Source organism: Ochotona princeps, chromosome 3 (genome assembly GCF_030435755.1).
Source record: "Ochotona princeps isolate mOchPri1 chromosome 3, mOchPri1.hap1, whole genome shotgun sequence".
Taxonomy (NCBI): Eukaryota; Metazoa; Chordata; class Mammalia; order Lagomorpha; family Ochotonidae; genus Ochotona; species Ochotona princeps.
This window is the reverse complement of record NC_080834.1, coordinates 36,143,037-36,162,471: the sequence shown is the minus strand read 5'-3', so window position 1 is coordinate 36,162,471 and position 19,435 is coordinate 36,143,037. Positions and strand designations below refer to the sequence as shown.

The 19,435-nt window shown below is 45.1% G+C and overlaps 1 protein-coding gene across 6 annotated transcripts in view; it reads right to left on the bottom strand.

Moving 5' to 3' along the window:
• The window catches only part of TIAM1 (TIAM Rac1 associated GEF 1), a 198,360-nt gene that overhangs the window by 22,692 nt on the left and 156,233 nt on the right, over positions 1-19,435 (bottom strand). For 4 of the 6 annotated variants that reach the window (XM_058661716.1, XM_058661717.1, XM_058661713.1 and 1 more), the window contains 7 exons: positions 19,329-19,432; positions 8,926-9,105; positions 7,785-7,853; positions 7,398-7,523; positions 3,885-3,993; positions 391-570; positions 179-297 (listed from right to left, as the gene is read on the bottom strand). In XM_058661716.1, the coding sequence (XP_058517699.1) occupies positions 179-297; positions 391-570; positions 3,885-3,993; positions 7,398-7,523; positions 7,785-7,853; positions 8,926-9,105; positions 19,329-19,432 (887 nt within the window). Of the gene's footprint in view, positions 1-178; positions 298-390; positions 571-3,884; positions 3,994-7,397; positions 7,524-7,784; positions 7,854-8,925; positions 9,106-15,184; positions 15,567-19,328; positions 19,433-19,435 lie in introns of those variants that run through there. The other 2 variants (XM_058661715.1, XM_058661719.1) reach the window with 2 other exon arrangements.

Sequence of the window (19,435 nt, the reverse complement as noted above, 5' to 3'; positions counted from 1 at the left end):
GTGGAAAAGGAAGAAAGGAAGGGAGGAAGGAAGGAAGAGATGGAGGGAAAGAAGGGAGAGAGGAGGAGAGAGAGGGAAGGAGAGAGAGAAAGAGGAAAGAAAGAAGGAAAGGAGGAAAGGAGGGTAAGAATAAAGACCAATCAAGGTCAAATCCAGCTTTCCTGGCAGCTGTCCATACCTCTTTCTTCTCCCCAGTCTGTTCTGAGATCAGCTGGTCAAACACCGCCCCGAACTCTTCGTGGATTTTCTGCATCTCGTTGATGTGGCTGGCAACCTTGTTCATGGTCTTGATGGCCACTGCAAGAGCACAGGTGGGGAAACGCAGGGGCTATTGAGAGGCGCTCGGAGAGGCAGGCCCGAGCAGAGCTGGGGGCCGAGGGCCAGGCTCACCGTCCAGGTGGTAGTGCTCCTCGCTCTCAGCGTCGGTCAGCGCAAACAGCTCCTTGAGCAGAAGTGGGTACTTAAGGATCCTCTGGATGGGCTTGATGAGGTAAGACTCCAGGGTGGACGAGTGCTGCTGCCTCGGGTTCTGGGCATCCAGGAACGCCTTGAAAGCGGTGTCTGTCTTGGCTGGGGAGTTTAAATACAGGCTGTCTGGGTGGAATACCCCGAGGCTTCCACCTTGCCATTTCATCTGCTCTTATCCCAAGCTGCCTTTTTAAGGGACTGGGCAGAAAGCAGACTGCAGAAAGAATGAGGAATGGGGGCAGCACTCAGAGGGACAACAGGAAGGGCCTGGTGGTCGGATTATTTATGTTAGGAAGACAGGATGGTTTTTGAATTAAAAGACAACCTAAGTTTGGAAAATCTACATAGCTGAATTTCCAGGGGCTTTTCATTGTGATGTCGTCATATGTGGGGCTGACCTGACCTGGGCACAATGCCCTCCTAGACTGAGGAAAGGACCTAGTCAATTCAGAGTACCCCCACCCATGGCCAGCTCCTCTATGAGGCTCTGCCTATCCAGGCCACCCTAGGGCCATTTGCGCATCATATGCAGCACCTGCCACAGCCTGTTGACATTATTCAGAGTTGCTGAAGTTTCTCCAGCTTCACCCCTTTTAGCCCTAAAGGGGCCACAAAGGAGCCTTCTGTCCACATCCACTTGCCTAGCCCCTCCAGCTGCTCAGGCTCTCAATCAATGCTGGCACTTCCCTGCTGGGAACTATGTGGCATGTAGTATCCCTCCTCTAGGCAACTGGTAGGACAAGGCTGGCCACCACCCCTGAATGGCTGGCATAAAATCTACATGTGGAACACCCCTCAGCCTACTTTTCCCAAACAGCAAGCATTTCACTGCTAGCAGATTATCTTCTAGAAAAACGCTGGAAATCACCATAGACCTGGCTGGGGGGAGTGGGGCTAGCAGGAATCCTGCTCTAGATTAGTGCAGCTCTGCTAGCCACTAGCTCACCAGACTCACTCTCATCTGTGTCCCGGTTGAGCTGACACACAGCCCTAGGAAGTTTGGTGGGTTCAGACAAGCAAGACAGGTGCCTGCCTGTGAGTGCATCATAAGAAAAACCGGGCTAATGTCTCCCAGGTGCAGGGGGATGCTGGGGCAAAGACTGGAAGGAGAGGGACAGTCAGTCCAGCTGACCTAAGAGTACACATACAGGGCAGGTGTTATGGTGAGTGCTAAGCCACCACTTGTGACACTTGTATTCCATCTCAGAATATTCAGGATCAACTCCAGCCTCCACTTTTCAATCCAGCTTTCTGGTAATGTGACTGGGAGGCAAAGGATGCTGGTCCACGTGCTTAGGTCCCAGCCGTCCACTTGGGAGAACCAGATGGAATTCCTTGCTCCTGGCTCCTAGCTTCATTCCAGAAAGCCTCAGCTGTTTTGGGCATTTGGAGAGTAAATCAAGAGGATATAAATCTCTTGTCTGTGTTGTTCAAATCAATAAAAAAAATTTTGAAACAAATTAGACATATCTTTTGTTATTCTAAAATTGTTCCTAAGTACCCTCTTGGTACACTTGGTCATTAGGAGATTGCAGGCCATAGTTGCTATTTCAAAGATTATTTTTTGAAAGATATTAAAATATCTTTCAGGTGCAAAAAAATTAATGTTACTGAATTAAAAAAAACCCACAGGGACAGAATTTACTCTAATTGAGTGATTAAAAAAATCACACAAATTGCTCTAAGGATTGCAATGTGTATATAATTTCACTGCAAAGTGAACTGCTCTAAAATGCCTGAACAATTTGATAATAATTAGCATTCAACCAAGCTTTGAGACAACACACACACACACACAGTCACCACCTGTTCAATGGTGCATGTGTGACAACACAGTGCAGGTCAAGCAGCAGGACACAGACACCCTGGGCCCCTCTCACTGTGGGGGCTGCACTATACTGTGGGGTGCAGGCGATCACCACCATGACATCTGGCACTGGCAGCCTCTGCTGCCATCAGAGTCCTGCATGGTACGAACATTTCCTGTATTATGTTTTAAATTAAGCCAAGCAGTTCTTCTTGGCAGCACACACACCCCCAACGCATGTCAGTGACTTGTATATCCAGAGACTCAATCAGCAGCAGTTTCCTTAGAAGTCACAGCGAAACGTTAAGGAAGAGATTTCCAGAGATTCTTTGAAGCCAAACTTCCGACTGGCATGGCTGGTTACCAGAGAAACGTTTCTTGAATCTCTTGTTCTTCCTTGATGGGAATCAAGAGTGCATACCTATTACAAATTATCCTGACGTGTGGAAACATTCTGGTTCAGTGGAAGGAGGGTTTTAAAAATGGACACATCATTAACTACACACTCCTGGAGTTTTGGATGATGCTTTGACACAGACACACCAGAGGTGATCCAACCAGTCACCAGCACATCCATCACCTACAAAGTGTATCATCTGAGTTGGGCACATCTTACAGCTGTGTGACACATGCCATAGTATTAACTGTGGTTATCCTCTTGTACTGTTAACCCTGGAACCTTCCCTCCTGTCTGTCAACCAGCCTCTTCCGGTGTTCCTCCTCACCCATGCTTCCCAGCCTCCATCAATCACAATGCTACTCTTTTCCTCCTGTAAGATTAGCTTTTCACCTGTAGCTGACCCCACAAGCTTCACTGTGGAAATACAGTTACTCCCAGAGCCTCTCAGAATGGCCCATCATCCAACCAGAGGAGGATGGAGATCTTCCACTTTCCACTTGTTTTCTCCCCAAACGATCACAATGGCCATAGCTGGGTCAGTCCAAAGCTCCTCACACATTAAGCACACCCACCCAATGGAGGGGCCGCCATAGTGCAAAAGCAGGCTCATTCTCAGTCTAGACAGTCAGCAGCCCATATGGGTGCCGGTTCTAGTCCTAGCTGTTCCACTTCCCATCAAGATTTCTGCTTACACAGCCTGGGAAAGCAGCAGAGGATGTCTCAAGGTCTTGTGTCCCTGCTTCCACCTGGGAGATACAGAGGAGCTTCCTAGCTTGGACAGGCTAAGCTCTGTCCATTTTGGCCATTTGGGTACTAAGCCAGTGGATTGAGATCTCTATCTTCCCCCCACCCAAGTTTATATATATATATATGAAACCTGAAATATTTAAATATACATATTTAATGAAGAAGAGTACAATGGTGAAATTTGACCAGATGGTACTAAACTCATATAACAAAAAAAAAAAAAAAAAAAAAACCACTTTATTTTTTGACCGATCAACCCAAAATAGCTGAGTCAAATACTTTATTCTAAGGAAGCAGATAAAACTATTCATTCAAAATAGTGATGCACTGACCTTCTGAGTACCCCTGTCTGTGGCTTATAAGAACATCTACCTAGCATATTCACAACTTTTGGACTATCTGTCCACACAGAGTGAACTGACAATGTATTATCCACCTGCTCCCAGTCCTCAGATGCCTTACCTTTCACCAGGACCTTGGGGACTTTCGTGTGGCTGGCACAGAAGGCACTGTAGAGCTTGAAGCGGTCAGCATAATACAGAAAGGATCCCCCCAGCGAGAACAGCACTTTCTGGAGTGAACGAGAGAAAGCGCAGTTGGTCCGTTTGTCTCCTCATTCAGAAATATGTGCAGGATTCAGCAGGGGAGCTCACATCCACCTGACCCTCCCTAGACACCTGCATCAAACACTCCTGTCACTGCTTGAAGATGCTTTGACACTGACTCCTGGCAAGCACGGGGCATATGAACGAGCCTAATGAATGCTGTGTTTTGTCACACCCATATTTACAACCCAGGAGCTTCTTGTTTTCCATGACCATGCTTTTGCGGGGTCTATTTGGGATGTTTAAATGCTGATACAAAATATCTGAGGGCACTTCAAAACATTCATGGAAACATAGAATTCAAAAGTGCTTATTGGGGCCGGTGTTGTGACATAGCAGGTAAAATACAGTCATTGATGCTAGGGTACCAGGTGGATGCCGTTTTATATACTGACTACTCCACATCCAGCTCCCTGCTAGTGCAGCTGGAAAAGCAGTGGAAGGCAGCCAAAGGACTTGGGCCCTGGCCACCCACATGGGACACCTGTAAGAATCTCCTGGTTCCTGGCTTTGGTCCAGCCCAGCCCAGGATGTTGTGGCTATCTGGCTATCAGTGAATAGAGGATCTCCTTTCTCTTTCTCTGCCTTTCAAGTAAATAATCTTTCAAAAAATTTATTGATGGTGAATTAAAAATTTTTGAGATCCATGTCTAGTTTTTCAGAATATACACTTCCATGCGCTTTCTTGAAGACAACTTATATGCATGAAGATTTTTCTTTTTTTAATTTCAGGGATTTTTTTTTGAGGGGCTGGGGGAAAGAGGGGGACCAAAATAAACTTTTAATCCTACTTTCCATGAACTTTGTGAAGCACTCACATATTTTGGGAAAACAGAGGAAATCTGCTGAATGGCCTCACCAGTTCTTGCTGGGAAGATAAGCGAGTTAACCACACAAAGGCAGGAAATGCTCACCCACCCCAAAACAGAAACCATGTTTTCCTGATCTCCACCACCACTCTCTCCAAAACCACTCTCTCCTCCAGGAGGGGCAGATAAGAACGTAAGACACATTCAAGAAAGAAACCTGCCGAGCTGTGCAAATCTCACGCTATTGCAGCCTGAATCCCCTGCCCCTTAGAAGCAGCAAAATGTGGGGAAACCAGCCCTTGGAGGTTTTCGTATGCCCGAACCAGGATCCTTTCTTAAACGCAAACATTTTTGTTAAAATATATACCCAAAATAGGCCTCACACTAAATTAATCCTGTTCACCAGTCCTCTGGATTAGGGAAATTTTTCTGAGTTAATGTAAGATAGCCTTTGAGCCACACTCGAGAATTAAACCAAAGAAACTGTGAGGGAAAATGCTTTACAAAGTAGTTCCTCCCTTAACACATACTAAAGCGATTCATTTGCTCAACATTCACTGAGCACTAGAGACAGGCGTTTGGCCTAGCAGGTTAGATGCTGATTAGGACACTTGTATTCATGTCGGAATTCCTAGTTTCAATTTCCAGCTCCAGCTCTGGCTCCAACTCCTATCTCCACCTTTCTGTGAATGTACTCTGGAAGGCAGGGGTGATGAACAATTCAAGTCACAGGGTCTCTTCTACTCACACAGGGGACCTGGACTGTGTTCTTGGATTTAGCCTTGGCTCAGCCCCAACCACTGTATTATCTGAGAAGCGAACAAGCACATAGGGAATTCTCATTCCCAGCTTCTCCAATAAATAAACTTTCTAGACAACATATTTACTAAGCACCTATCACACAGTAAATGCATATAAAATATTACAGGATTTGTTTCTCCTCCTGGCCTTAAAAGCTGATCTCAGAGTACACAGCCGGTACAAATGGGGCAGGTATGAGCACTAATGCTTCTCCTCTGTGGGACTTCAGAGAACCCGCCCCCCCCATTTCTAAGGGAAGAGTCTATCAAAACTTCCTTGAAAATATTTATAGTAACAGAAAGCAGAGCATGGCTGCCTGTGGGTGGGAAGTGGTAAGAGCCAGAGGGAGAAATCACAGAGAAGGAAAAGACTTTTCAAGGTGATGATTATGTTCATTGTCCTGATTGTGGTGATGGTTTCACTGCAGAGAGCGAGTGAGCGAGCAAGAGAGAGAAAGAGAATCCATTTCTACACTTCAAGCATGCATAGTGTACTGCATGGCCAGCACATCTAAATGATCCCATTTTTAAAAAGCAGCTACGAAGTAGGAATGCACACTAGCGGATAGTACTGTGGTTCAGACTCCAGCATCCCACATCTGAGCATCGAGGCTCCAGTGCCAGCTCGGCTCCCAGTTCTAGCTTCCTGCTCATGTACATCCTGCAAGTAGCAGGAGATGCTCAAACAGCTGAGTGTTTGCCATCCACAGGGGAGACCTGGACTGACTTCCTGGCACTGAGAACTGGCAGACGGAAATCCTGACTCTGTCTCTCTAATAAATTACTAATAAGAATATTTTTAGAAAATTAAAAGTATGAGACTGGCGTTGTGACAAATCAAGTTAAGCCACTGTCTAGGACGCCAGCATCCCATATCCAATCTGCAGTTCAGGTCCTGGCTGCTCCACTTCCAATCAAGCACACAGCTAATGCACCTGGGAAAGCAGTGGAGGAAGGTCTGAGTACATGGGCCTCTGCCACCCACAGGGAAGATAGAGTTCCTTGCTCCTGGCTCCTGGCTTTAGCCTAGCCCAGCTCAAGTCATTACAGCCACATGATGGGGTTCAGACCACATGAACTGGTACATGCTTAGATTTCTTTCTCTCTCTACCTTTCAGATTAAAAAAAAAATAAAAAAATTAAAAAGTAGTCGACATACCAGCCAACAGCCGCATTAATGAGTGTTAGTGAACAGAGATGCAGCACAGGAAATGTGTGCGATCACGGAACACCAGCGGGAACAGGAAACCAGCCTTAAGCATCCTTACTAAGGCGCTAATCATCAATACTCATTAAGGCTGCAAGGGACGCTGAGTGCTGGAAGACCGTCCTGCTGGATAATGACAAGCATTTCCACTGAAGGAAGGTTTCCAGAACAGAATGACTTAATTTGTTTACTTAGGGTGCCATTCTAATTTGCTAATAGTTACCGTATCAGAGGCCCTCATAAACCAAAGGAGAAGGTTTGGTACATCTTCCAGAGTAGAACCCAGCTGATGAAGCAGTTTAATTCAAGTCAACCGCAAGGGCTTTCCCTGAGCATGACAGGTTGAGGCACACTCCCTCTGCCCTCAGGCTTCCTTTGGGAACTACCCTGACCCCCTGTATTATCCAAATAAGATGTCAACAAGGGGGCATAAGAACTTCCCAAACAGAAACAAGCCTGCTGTAGTGTTCTTGAGGGGGCCTGAACCTGACTCACCCGAAAACCCTCCCATGACGCTGGGTGACAGCTATAGCTCACCTATGGCTAAGACTCACCTTAAACTGGTCAACTCTCTCAAGCTTCTCCAAATCAGGGACCAGTCTCACTCCATCTTCTAGCGTCTTAAGGAATTCGACTTGAAACTCTACCATTTCAGTTAAGTTTCCAAAGAGCACATCAAGCTGGAAGATGAGAAAGGCATTAATCCATCCCGTATTTGCTAACTACTTGGGAACTTCATTTGTATGTATTGATGAATCAGGGTGATGACCCCACTGCAAGGTAGGGTAGCCCCTTTTTCTGTGAGTACACAGCAAATGACAGCAGACAGGGACTGGCCCTCCTTCGCCCAATTAAACAGACGCCAAATGCTTCAGCCCTGTTTACCAAACTGAACTGCAGTGTAACCCCCTGGCCCCAAAGAAAGATAATGTTCACCATACCTCATCCTGGGTGAGAAACGTCTCTTTTTGAAGAGGTTTCAGGTATCTCTCCATGAGACAGTTTAAGTCCTAGGGGTTGAAAGGACACCTAATTAGCACATTTAAAAGCGTATCAAGAATCTAAACGAGAAAACAGAGATTATAGGAGGAATGCTGGCACTTGCTGTTTCAGGTCCCTAAAATCTGCCAAAGTGGGAATTGGCCAATCACATAACAGGCTCTGAGGGCCACGGAATCGCTGCCCCAACCACTGCAGCTTGCAACGTGGAAGCAGGTACTGATAACACATAGGGACGACTGTGCTGTGTGCTGCCTTCCAATACAACTTTAACAGGGAAAAACAGGCTGCGGGCTGGTCTGGCCCGAAGGCCATAATTTACTAACCTCTGATCTAAAATCTGGAGGGAGATAATTAAAAACGACACATTACCTCCACATGTGGAATCTAACCCAAATTAGAACAAGCAATAATGCCCAGAAAACAGACCTGACATCGTTCTGCCTAGTCGGAAAAAATGATGGATCAAATATCTTCCATTTTTCTCAAAACCAAATCCAGCTTGAACTTTAGCTCAACAAATTTAGAAAGTCAGAAGAATTAAAATCTCAATCAATAATCACATCAATGAATTTCTACATGTATAAATACATTGTAAATGCAGGTACTTAACACTGGAGCCCCTAAATGTGTAGTAAAATTGCTTTCTAGGTGGTATCATTCCTTAAAACTCAAAAGATCTTTACATTCAGAATGCAAGATATTTTTCAGTCCCATAATTTCTTTTCTTGTTAGGCAAAAACAACAGTACAGCATGCCTTCTCTGTGGGTCCCACAGCCCGGATACAACCAACCATGAAGCCGAAGTATTTGAGGGAAAAAAAAAATCTGTGCCTGTATACTGAGCACGTGCAGACTTGTGCCACTATTCCATAAACACCATAGTATTAATAAACATGTATGTGGCAGGCACGCTCCATTAGGAATTGCAGGGCATCTAAGATGATTTAAAGCATACAAGAGGATGTGTGTGGACCGTACCATGCCATTTTATCTAAGGGCCTTGAGCATCCATACACTCTGGCATCTACAGGGTCCCTGTAACTAAGCACAGAGGGGTGAGGGCGGGAGGGGCAGGGGTACCTTCACGTAGGTGCGCTCCGTCTCCAGGAGCTCACAGATGACCTTGCGCAGCTTGTCAGCATCTGAGAGCTGTCTCATGGTTGCCATCTGGGGCCCTGAGCAGTCCTGAGGAGATGGGCTGGGGTCAGAAGGGTTCATCTCGTGCAAACTGCGGCAAAACGTGGCCACCTGTTCTGTACTCTTGGGAGCACAGATGGAAAGGCAAGGTGGATGCAGTCAGCCCTCATTAGAGAGACTTGACTGGCACCTGTCCTGCCTAAAGGTGTTAGGCTTTACTTCACGCTCCCCCCCCAAAAAAAATACTGCAAAAAATGTGAGCATGTTGAGTGCTTAAAACTGTGATAACAAGAGACTGAGGGCCCTGCTGCACGCCACTGATGTATCCAAGTTCCCATATAATAAGAAAGACTTGTAACTGTGTCCATTGAAGAGTCAGGAAAATAGAGTATCTCACAAGTATCTCACCCAACAACACAGTTTCTAAGCGATGGAGCAGCCTGGTTCCAATGCCTGTGATGGCAATCACTTAGCCTACAAGCTAATAAGTCAGGAACCACGGAAAGTAACTGTGTGCTACCCAAAGCGCAAAGCTAATTCAAGATGAGACTTTGGTTAGTACATTGTCTACTTACTTGGCAATGTGGGAAGACAATTTAACAAGGCAACAGTCTTCCTCTAGCTGGTCACAAGTGAAACTGCTGTAAGCCTGTGCTTTAAAAAAGTTTCCGTCCCTGCGGCCTCTCAAAGCACAGAAAACTACCCACTCCTAGCAAACACTAGCCTTGGAGTAGGTCTCCTTGGGAGACCCCAGCCCCACCTGCTTGCTGTCAGAAAGAATTCAGGTGAAGACTGTACAGGCTGCCCAAGATTCTGGCACCACTCAAAACTTAAGGATTCTAGGATGATAAAGTCCTAATCTCAGAAGTTATGCAGAAATAGTTCTCTAAAGCAAAGGCCAACCCTATGCTGTCAGTAGCTCCCCTTTGGCTGCGTACTGTAATCACCTGGGAAACTTTCAAAGCTCTCCAGGCCCCATGCACACCCCAGATCCACATAATCAGAACCTCCGGGATGGGGTGGGGTGGGGAAGGAGAGCCTGCTCAGGTGTCAACACTTTATAAAAACTCTATGAAATGGCCCCAGAGGCCATTCTGCAGCCCCAAGTCCAGTTTATGAGTATTTGCTCAAATATCCTGCTCTGTAAAAATCTGATGGATGTCTCTCTGAAGACAGAAGCTGCTTTCTTGTATGCCTCTATAGTCTAACTAAACCCTAGGCACAAAGCATGCATTTTCAATAAATGCTAGAGCAATAAAAAGAATTACAGGGTCAGTGTGGTGCAGTGAGTAAAGACACCACTTGGGACACCAGCAACCCACGGCAGCACTTGTTTGAGTCCTGGCAGCTCCATTTCCTATCCAGCTCCCAGTCAGAAGGCCTGTAAAAGTAGCAGCAGATGGCCTTAGTACTTGGGTTCCTACCACCCACGTGGGATACCCAAGTAGGAGTTCCTAGCTCTCGGCTGTAGTCTTGCCCAACCCAGGTCATAATAGCTACCTGAGGAGTGAATTAGTGGATGGAAGACCTCACTGTCCTTCTCTGTAACTGTCTTTCAAGTAGATAATTAAGCAAAAAGAAAATCAGAATTATCTCCTCTGTCATCTACCTATCCCAGAAAAACGTGACAGTATTGTCCCCCAAAGTAACAGTCAGTGCCCAAGCTGAAAATGAGCACTGGTGTTTTGTGCAGAACAGAAAAGTTAAAACCAAGTCTACTCAGGTCTGACGCAGTAGCCTAGCAGCTAAAGTCCTCGTGCCCAGATCCCATGTGGAAGCCGGTTATAATCCTAATGGTCTCAATTCCCATCCAACACCCTCCTTGTGGCCTGGAAAAGCAGTCAAGGATGGCCCAAAGCCTTGGGACCCTGCACCCATCTGGAAGACCTGCAAGAGGCTCCAGGCTCATGGCTTCAGATCGGCACAGCTCCAGCTATTGCAGCAGCTTGGGGAGTGAATCTTCGGATGGAAGATCTTCCTCTATGTCTCTCCTCCTCTGTATATCTGACTTTCTAATTACAAACAACAACAACAAAAGTCTACACTGTAGGGCCAACTTTCAACATCAAGGGAGGCAGCTAACATGAACGAGCCTATTCCTCATGAGGCTACACCTGAGAAAAGACAGTACAAGGATGAGAGAGAGCAGAATCTAAGCAGGCCACAGGAACGGCTGAGTCGGGAGAAAAGCATGGAACCAGGCTCCAAAGCCACGCTATTCCTAGTCTAACTGCCTTACAATCAGTCACCTGTCCAGGGAGCTCGAGTGTATGTTTCAGACACTGAATATCCCCAACAAAGAGTCTTCCCTTAGGCTGACTGGGGCTAGGGTGGGGGTGGCGGTGGGAGTCACACGTGGGCTGAATTACACATAGAAGGACAACGGTTTTTAATCAAAGCTCCTTCTGGTAGAAAGTTGATTCACTTATGTTAATAGTGCTATGCTTTTATTATTAATTCAGCATCATTAAATAAAAAAATAGGTCTTAGTCTTAAAAACAAAAACAAGAACAAACACAATCATTCTAACAAAAATGTTCTGGTAGCCTTTAGATGATCTAATGATTAGAAAGACAAAACCCACAAAAACGAAAATCCCAAGGATAGAGGATGTAACAAATGATGGAGTGTCACTCGTGTTACCCACTCTTCTTTTCTGCTGAGATTTGGGTCCTGGAAAAGAACCCTAACACAACACCTGTATAATGGGCAGCTTTGCTGTACCCACAGCTGGCTGATTTCACAAACAAACAGCAAAACTGCTCATCATGATAAACACCTCCACAGGACAATGCCACCAGAGGCTCAAGACACTTCCTGCATGGTGACCATGTGGATAAACTGCCTATGTGAAATGGTCATATATGTGTGTGTATGTGTGTGTGTGTATTTGTAATATATATACATGTGCAAAAGGACGCTTTTCTTTATGCTGATAATCCATTCCACACTGACATCTTGGTAAAATAATAAAAGGTATGGGGTAGAGCTTCCAGATTAGCATTCTCTCTGTCCTATCATAAATACTTTGAAATTCTCATCTTCCCAGCCCTGGGGTCTGTGCTCTTGCTTTCGGGGCTTTAGCTGTCCGTCCTTGACACCAACCTCACCCCTAAGCATTCAGGTTCCTCACGCACCTTTCTCCTGCCACGCAGGCCAGAGTCAAATCTTGGATAGTTTTTTCATAATACATATTTCTTATAGACTTTCTAATGTCAAAATTTTGGACCAAAATAAAACTTAAACATTCCATGTTCTGTGAACTTTTTAGGGCACAATTCTATGGCAGTTGCCTCTTGATCAGTTACCTATGGTCCCCAAAATATTAACCTTTCTCCTGACTCTTGAGAGAAAAAGGCTGTAGTGGAAGACAGGGAGAGATTGACCACATTTGTGTAACTTTCTTTGCAGTATATTGCTATAACTTCTCTATTTATGTTCTTCTTGCTGTGCCTAATTTGTAAAACTTTATTTTTCCAAAGATAGTATGGTCATGTGACACATAATGACACAGTGGTCAATGATTAGACCATACCCTTCACTGTGGTCCCAGAAGACTGCATCTCCTAGCATCACAATGGCCATCTTACTCTGTGATGTATGTACAACAAGGAGACTGACTGATAGCACAGTTCTCAGAATGCACTCCCATCACCAAGCAACACATGCCTATACACATGGCGTCTGGCACCACCCAGGGTTTCATCCATCCACTGGGGGGACTTGGGAAAAACCTCAAGGACAAAGTATAACAACTGTACTCCACTCCCCTATTGTTCCTAAAAACTCCCTCACATTCTCTTCAGAGAGTGCAGAACTTCGGGCTTCCTTCCTTCTGGGGCACAAAGCCATTTGTCCACTGGCAACCCTGCACCTAGATTCAAGGTACAAACTCTCAGGTGTACCCCAGGGATCTATCTGGGTTGAAATGGGTTTAATCTTTACTGTTCAGCATGTGCTATTTGAAGTAAAAAAGTGTTATAGGATTACAGGTTCAAAAGCATACAGACTTTATCATCAAAGAATGCTACTGATGAGACACTTAATTTCTTCTTGGAAACAATTAGTTTAAAATGATATTCTCAGGGTTGAGAATATTGTTTCATCAAAATATCACATGAACGTATCTGTTGAAGGAAGTGTAAGATGAAGGTTTTCTCTAAAATGTCTCTAATTAGAATTGCAAATGTTGAGGCACTCTTCTAAAAATTCAAAGGAAATGCATTATTATGAAAAAAAAAAACTAAAAATTCAAAATTTATTGCCCCCCCCAAATAAAACTTGTTTTAACCTCTTTATTCCATAGAAATTTTCAAGCTGCAACATAGGGAAGCTTTTAACTTTCCTTCTTTGCTTCCCTTGCTGTGGGTGAAGGTCTTTACGTCAAAATCCAGAATCTTCTGTAGGTGGCTTGAGCTTGATGGAAAACATGAGTGAAGTTACAGCAATGCTGTGCCAGCTCCACACTGAGTGTTCAGTGGCAGCCACACACACACACATACACCCCAAGTCTCCATCATTGAGGGTTCAGTGGCAGCCACACACACACACACACACACCCCAAGTCTCCATCATTGAGGGTTCGGTGGCAGCCACACACACACACACCCCGTCTCCATCATTGAGGGTTCAGTGGCAGGCACAAACACACACACACACACACACATACACACCCAAGTCTCCATCATTGAGGGTTCAGTGGCAGGCAGGCAGACATTCACCCAACCCCCAAGTGCAAGGGGCCCAGGAACATATAGCTTCAGTGGGACATTTCCAACAGGCTTCCACTAGCCCAGCTTCCTGTGTCTGGGAAAAGGGAGCAGCAATTGCTACAAGAGAAAAGACAGCTAGAGTTCTCCTGCAAAACTGTAATCAGTCACCCTGGAAACCAAAAAAGCACTTACAGGCATTTGAGAGTTAAACTGTTACGGGGTGGCAGGACTGTGTCACTGTCAGGGCTAGGGAACTAGCCACCCAACACACACAGGAGGACAGCACAAGGCAAGAGGAAATGGGCCACTGCCCCCTGGCCAGCTTGAAGTGCTGTGTTTAGAATGCCTCTTTCCTCCTGTGGGACAGGAATAGAGAAGACAAAGAGAGGGGGTGCACTTTGAAGTTGACACTATCAACTCCAGCCGCCCAGCTGTTTGAGTTCTTCCTGTTATGCAACTGCGAAAAGCAATTTCTGCCTCTAACAGAGTTCAGAGTTCTAGAACTACTCTTTGAGTCTGCCCGATTTAACACATCCCACAGATTTTAAAGGGGACAAAAGTGGCCTAAAATTTGACATGAGTTGTTATAGAGGGTTTTAAAAAAATGGGAGGGGGGGGGCAAGTCTTAAAAGCAAAACAATATACTCCACCTCCACAATGTCAGAACCCATGAATCCTAAGAGCTTCCCACTAGTGTGAAACAAATAGTATAACAGAAGAAAGAGGATAATAATAATAATAGCAGAAGCAGAATGAAGATTTGAGTAAGTCAGACATATCCAGTGTCTAAGTTTTAAGTTTCATTACACAAGACAATAATATTTGACACTGATATTAATCATGAGCTACCAGATGGTTAAAATTTGTGAATCTATTTCTTGCTATTACCCCACTATGTCTGTCCAGGAGGATGTTCAGATTTGCTCAAGTAGGTCAGTTGCTGCTAAACAGTTAAGCACATCCTCAGGCCAGTATTTCCAGGACTATATCCATCGTCCCTCAAGGAGGCAAAAATAACATAAAACACCTGAAGGTGTATGGAGGGAGGCAAGATGAACAGCTTTCAGAAATCCCCGCTGAACACTCAGGCTATTAAGGTGGAGGTGAGAACCGGAGGCGCTGTCCAGGCTGGTAATACAAAACACACTCAGAATCACCACAAGCAAAAAAGAAAAGAAAAAAGATACCAATGATTAAAACACAACACGCTGCAAAGGACAAATCTCTTCTATATATGTAATAGACAGACGTGCAGATTCAAGGCAAATTAACTCCACATCAATGACTACTCTAGCACTCACACACACACACACACACACACACACACACACACACTCTCACCAAAAAAGGGGTCCAGAGAGTCAAAGGATAAAACCTGGGGACAACAGACAGAGATAATCACCACCATCTGGGCTGGAGAACAGCCCAGTTGGAGATTGGTGACATAGACAAGGCTGGTGAGGTGAGATTCAAACAGCAAACATGCTCACCAGATGAAGCATCCGATAGAGAGAGTCCCCGCACTTGGCATCATTTTCCATCCTGGGTTTGCGCTTTATTTTCCACAGTGCAGACATCATCAGAAATCTGTGCTCATGGCCATCAGTTCTACCACCTGATGGGTTCTGCACAGAATTGCAAGTTTCTCAAAAATACTCCGAGAGCCCCAAATGCCTTCCAGCTCCACTGAGAGCATCCTCTTGTATGAATATACTATGCTGGCTCTCGCGTGAAAACCTATGGCCACATCTCTGAGAAGCCGGGGCACAGCCAATGCCACCCGCAGGCAGCACCTGCTTCCCTTCAGTCCCCTCTGGGAGGCTGTCAAAGGCTAAAGCATAGACAAGAACTCATGCTCCAGTTTCACCTGGCTAAACAACAAAAGTTCCAGAAACAGAGAGCCCAACAGGCAGGAAAGCAGAGCCCCTGTACTTCACAGTCTCCAGCCTGCAGCCGGGATCCGCTGATTGGCCAGCATCCTGCCCCACAAGCGAATATTTAACCTGCCCAGACTCCCACAACTCCAAACGCCTTCCTCTCCTGCTCTCCAACACAAGACACTTCTTTAAAAAAAGAAAAAAGCTGTGCTGGGTTTCACATTTTGCACTATTGCTCGGTTACAAAAGCAGATACTTCTAAGAACATGACAATAGGAATTTAAAGAGAAAAACCTTCTGAACATGGAAATGTTCAGAAAAGGACTATACTATATTGGCTAAAAGGCACACAAAATCACAGCCCCCAAGGTGCCTGGAGTGCAAGACCCAGGACTCCCCTGACCTGTGCTAATTCACATTTACTTTCACAAACAGGAGTTTGCAAAGGAAAAGCAGGGGAAGGCAGACCAGGAGGCAGTGGCTGTCACCCACAGTCACCAGAAGACAGGCTGCTAAGCTGCCCCTGCCTGTGACAGCCCCACCCCCAGCCTGCCACTGCGACATTCCAGTGCTACCACAGTGCAACAACAACAATCACACAATTATCCACTTGCTCCACTTCAAAAGGCCATGTACAGCAAAATCTGCTATTGAAAGAAACGCAGAAAAGACACAGAGCTTCTGTTTATCCTAAGATTGTGAAGAATGGTTCATTTAAAAAGAATAGAAAGAACAGCGTTAAACCACAGCCCCCAAATCAATAGCCCTGTCATATTCAGCTGGAATAAAAATGATTACTTCTATCTATTCGTCCATCTATCCATCTACATTTCTGACACCTAGGCTGACACATTCAGACAAGCCTGAGGTCCTCCTGCCGTGTTCAGAGAGCTCACAACTTACAAACCAATTTGAAATTTATTCCAGAAAAGCTACGTATAAACATAGGAGTTGCAGCAAAAACATTTCAACCTTAATAGAAAAAGATAGCTGTGTGTTCTTACTTCAGATCATATAAAACGCAGGAAGAAAGATGAAACATTGGGAAATATTTCAGAGAGTAATACTGTGTACCTAGTAAAATATCCTGTAGAAGCCTTAATAAATCAATTTATTCTTCTACATAGTCGTAGACTTTAACAAAGTGACCAGAAGGTAGTTATTCCAAAGCCATTACCACGAGGCCTTCAGCCACCCTGGGCTTCACCCTAATTTTGCCATCATAGAAGTGTGACAAGTTGCTTAACCTTTGTTCCATTAGCCTCATCTATAAAGCAGTGTACAATGGCTTCATAATAACAGCGGCTCATCAATAAAAGAGAAAAAATATGAGCATTTTAGGGATGCTGTAAGGATGAGCTGAATTCTTACAAAACAGTGTCTGATAAATACATTAAGTCTTATCAATCATTCATTATTAATAATACACAGGAGGACCAAGTTCCCAATCTGCTTATTCAAAACATCACAAACACGAACTTTAATTCAAAGACTTCTTTGGGGGTTGCATGACCAAATGTTTCAAATACAGAAGAAAACACAGAAAGCAAGCCCAAAGCAGGAGGTATTTTTCAGTACAGAATTGACAGTGCTCCCTACGGGCAATCCAGCAAAACCCCATGGGAACCCCTGCCTGAGCTTTACAAATCCTCCATCAGTGCCCACACTTGCCAGGGGCGGTGCTGCCTGCTCCGATGTCTGCCCCTCTCTGTTCCATGGCAGCTCAGGACTGAGCTCTTGGAGGAGGAAGGATGAAGTCAGAGACATTTGGGATCAGTCAGCACAGCCCTGGGGCCTCTTCCTTCCTCTCCACGGCCAGAAGCTCGGATTATAGCCGACTCTGCTTAGGACCTCATGACTCACTGTTTTTAAAACGGAAACAATTTCTCTTAAAATCCACTAGAGGATGAGAACATTGAGCCATTACAATGATCCAAGTTAAAAACTATTCAGAAATAAAAAGCTTTCAATCCACGGAAAATGGCTATTTTCCTGAATCTAATTAGAAATTGAACAAAGATTTTAGTCTAATAACTTAATACCTTTCCAAATATCTTGTGCTAGTAGAGAGGTTTCTCTTGAAAACAACTGACCTCCCTTCTCCCCAAAACAGGAGAAAGTAACATAGAGGTGGTAGGAACAAAAAGCAACTTTAGGCAGTTTTTGTTTACCTTTGCTTTTATGGTTTTGAATGAAACACACATTTTCACTGGTCAGCTTTTTCATTAATAACCAATAACATAATGCCTTTCACTCTACTATTAACTATTAACACCCTTTCATATATTCAACTGGTTGTTGTGCTCAATTTTTTTAAAAGACCAGGAATGATACTTCTATGATGGAAAAACAAACAAGCACGGTACAGTCAGACAGATGTACTCAAACAAGTTCTACAATAGTGTTGAGTTTCTAAAACGACACTCTGGGACCAGCTTTGTGGCAGTGCAGAAAGCCACTGCCTGTAACGCTGGCATCCCATATGGGTGCTGGTTCAAGTTCCGGCTGCTCCACTTCCCATCCAGCTCCCTGCTAATGTACCTGAGAAAGCAGCAGAAGATGGGTCAAGCACTTGAGTTATTGCCACCCAGTGGGAGACCTGCAGTGCCTGGCTCCTGACTTTGGCCTGACCCAGCCACTGTAGCCAACTGGAGAGTGAACTAGTGGGTGATAGATCTCTCTCACTCTCTCTCCCTCTCTCTCTCCATCTGTCTCTGTCTCTGTGTGTACATGTGTCTCATCCTCTCTCTGTGTAAGTCTTCTTACAAATCAATCTTTAGATAAGTAAATAAAATGTCAGTTCCTATCTGACTAACATATTTCCATTACCAGAGTGTTTTCCCCTATGACTTGACCCACTCAATAATCCAACCACCAGGAAAAGGTAAAACCAGGCTGATTTTGCAGATGAGAAAATAAAGGTTTCAGTATGCAGTGATGTGGTTTGCTCAGGTTCAGTGAGTGCTAAATGTCAAATGAAAAATGGAGGGAAGGGTAGAAGGACCAGCAATAACTATGTTAATAACAGTATAAAAGAGACCAAGAGCAGAAGTACAATCACTCAGGATTGTTTGGGGGGAAGAGTGTCTTTTGGATAGAAGAGACCCAGTGTATTTAACATGGTGCTGTGTTTTGGAGACTCTGATGCAAGGGGCTGTTGCTACAGGGGCTTCTTTAGGAAACAAAGGAAACAGGATGACTTACAGACAGCAACTGCAGGGTCTGGCACCAAAGAGGTAGGAAAACTCTATCACTGTGCTCAGCCAAGAAAGCATCAATCTGGATGCATCATCATCATCACCACCAACATCACAACAAAGTTTCTTTCCCTTCCATGTAGACAGTGCTCACCTCTAACAAGAGCTGAACACACACGCCTCAGAAGGAGTTCATGACAGGAACCCCAAGTTGTAGATAGCAGAGCTGACTCAGTCGCATGCATCTTCCCACACAAATCAAGATGGAAGAAGGAGATAGGACGAAATTATGATATTAACGTGCAGCTCCAGCAGGGGCAGAAATTAAAGAAAGGAGGCTGTGTTGCATTATGATTGATTTCTGTCCCGTACCCTCCATCTGGGTTTGTTATCAAGGCTGTCATTGGGATTTCACATCCTGCTTTGCAGTAATACCTGGGACAGAAAGGCACTCGGTCCCGTGTAGGGGCTGCTGGACCACACACAGCTGTGGAGGTGACGCGGCAGCTGTGCCTGCTGGGTGGTTTCAGACATGAGATGTGAAAATGAAAAGCTCTCACCTTGCTGCTGTGATCAATCTCATCTGAGGATTCTACGTCCGGCCCCTCGGTCTCCTCCGCAGCAGTCTCGCCACTGCTGCCCTGCTCGCTGCAGAACCTGTGCCCTG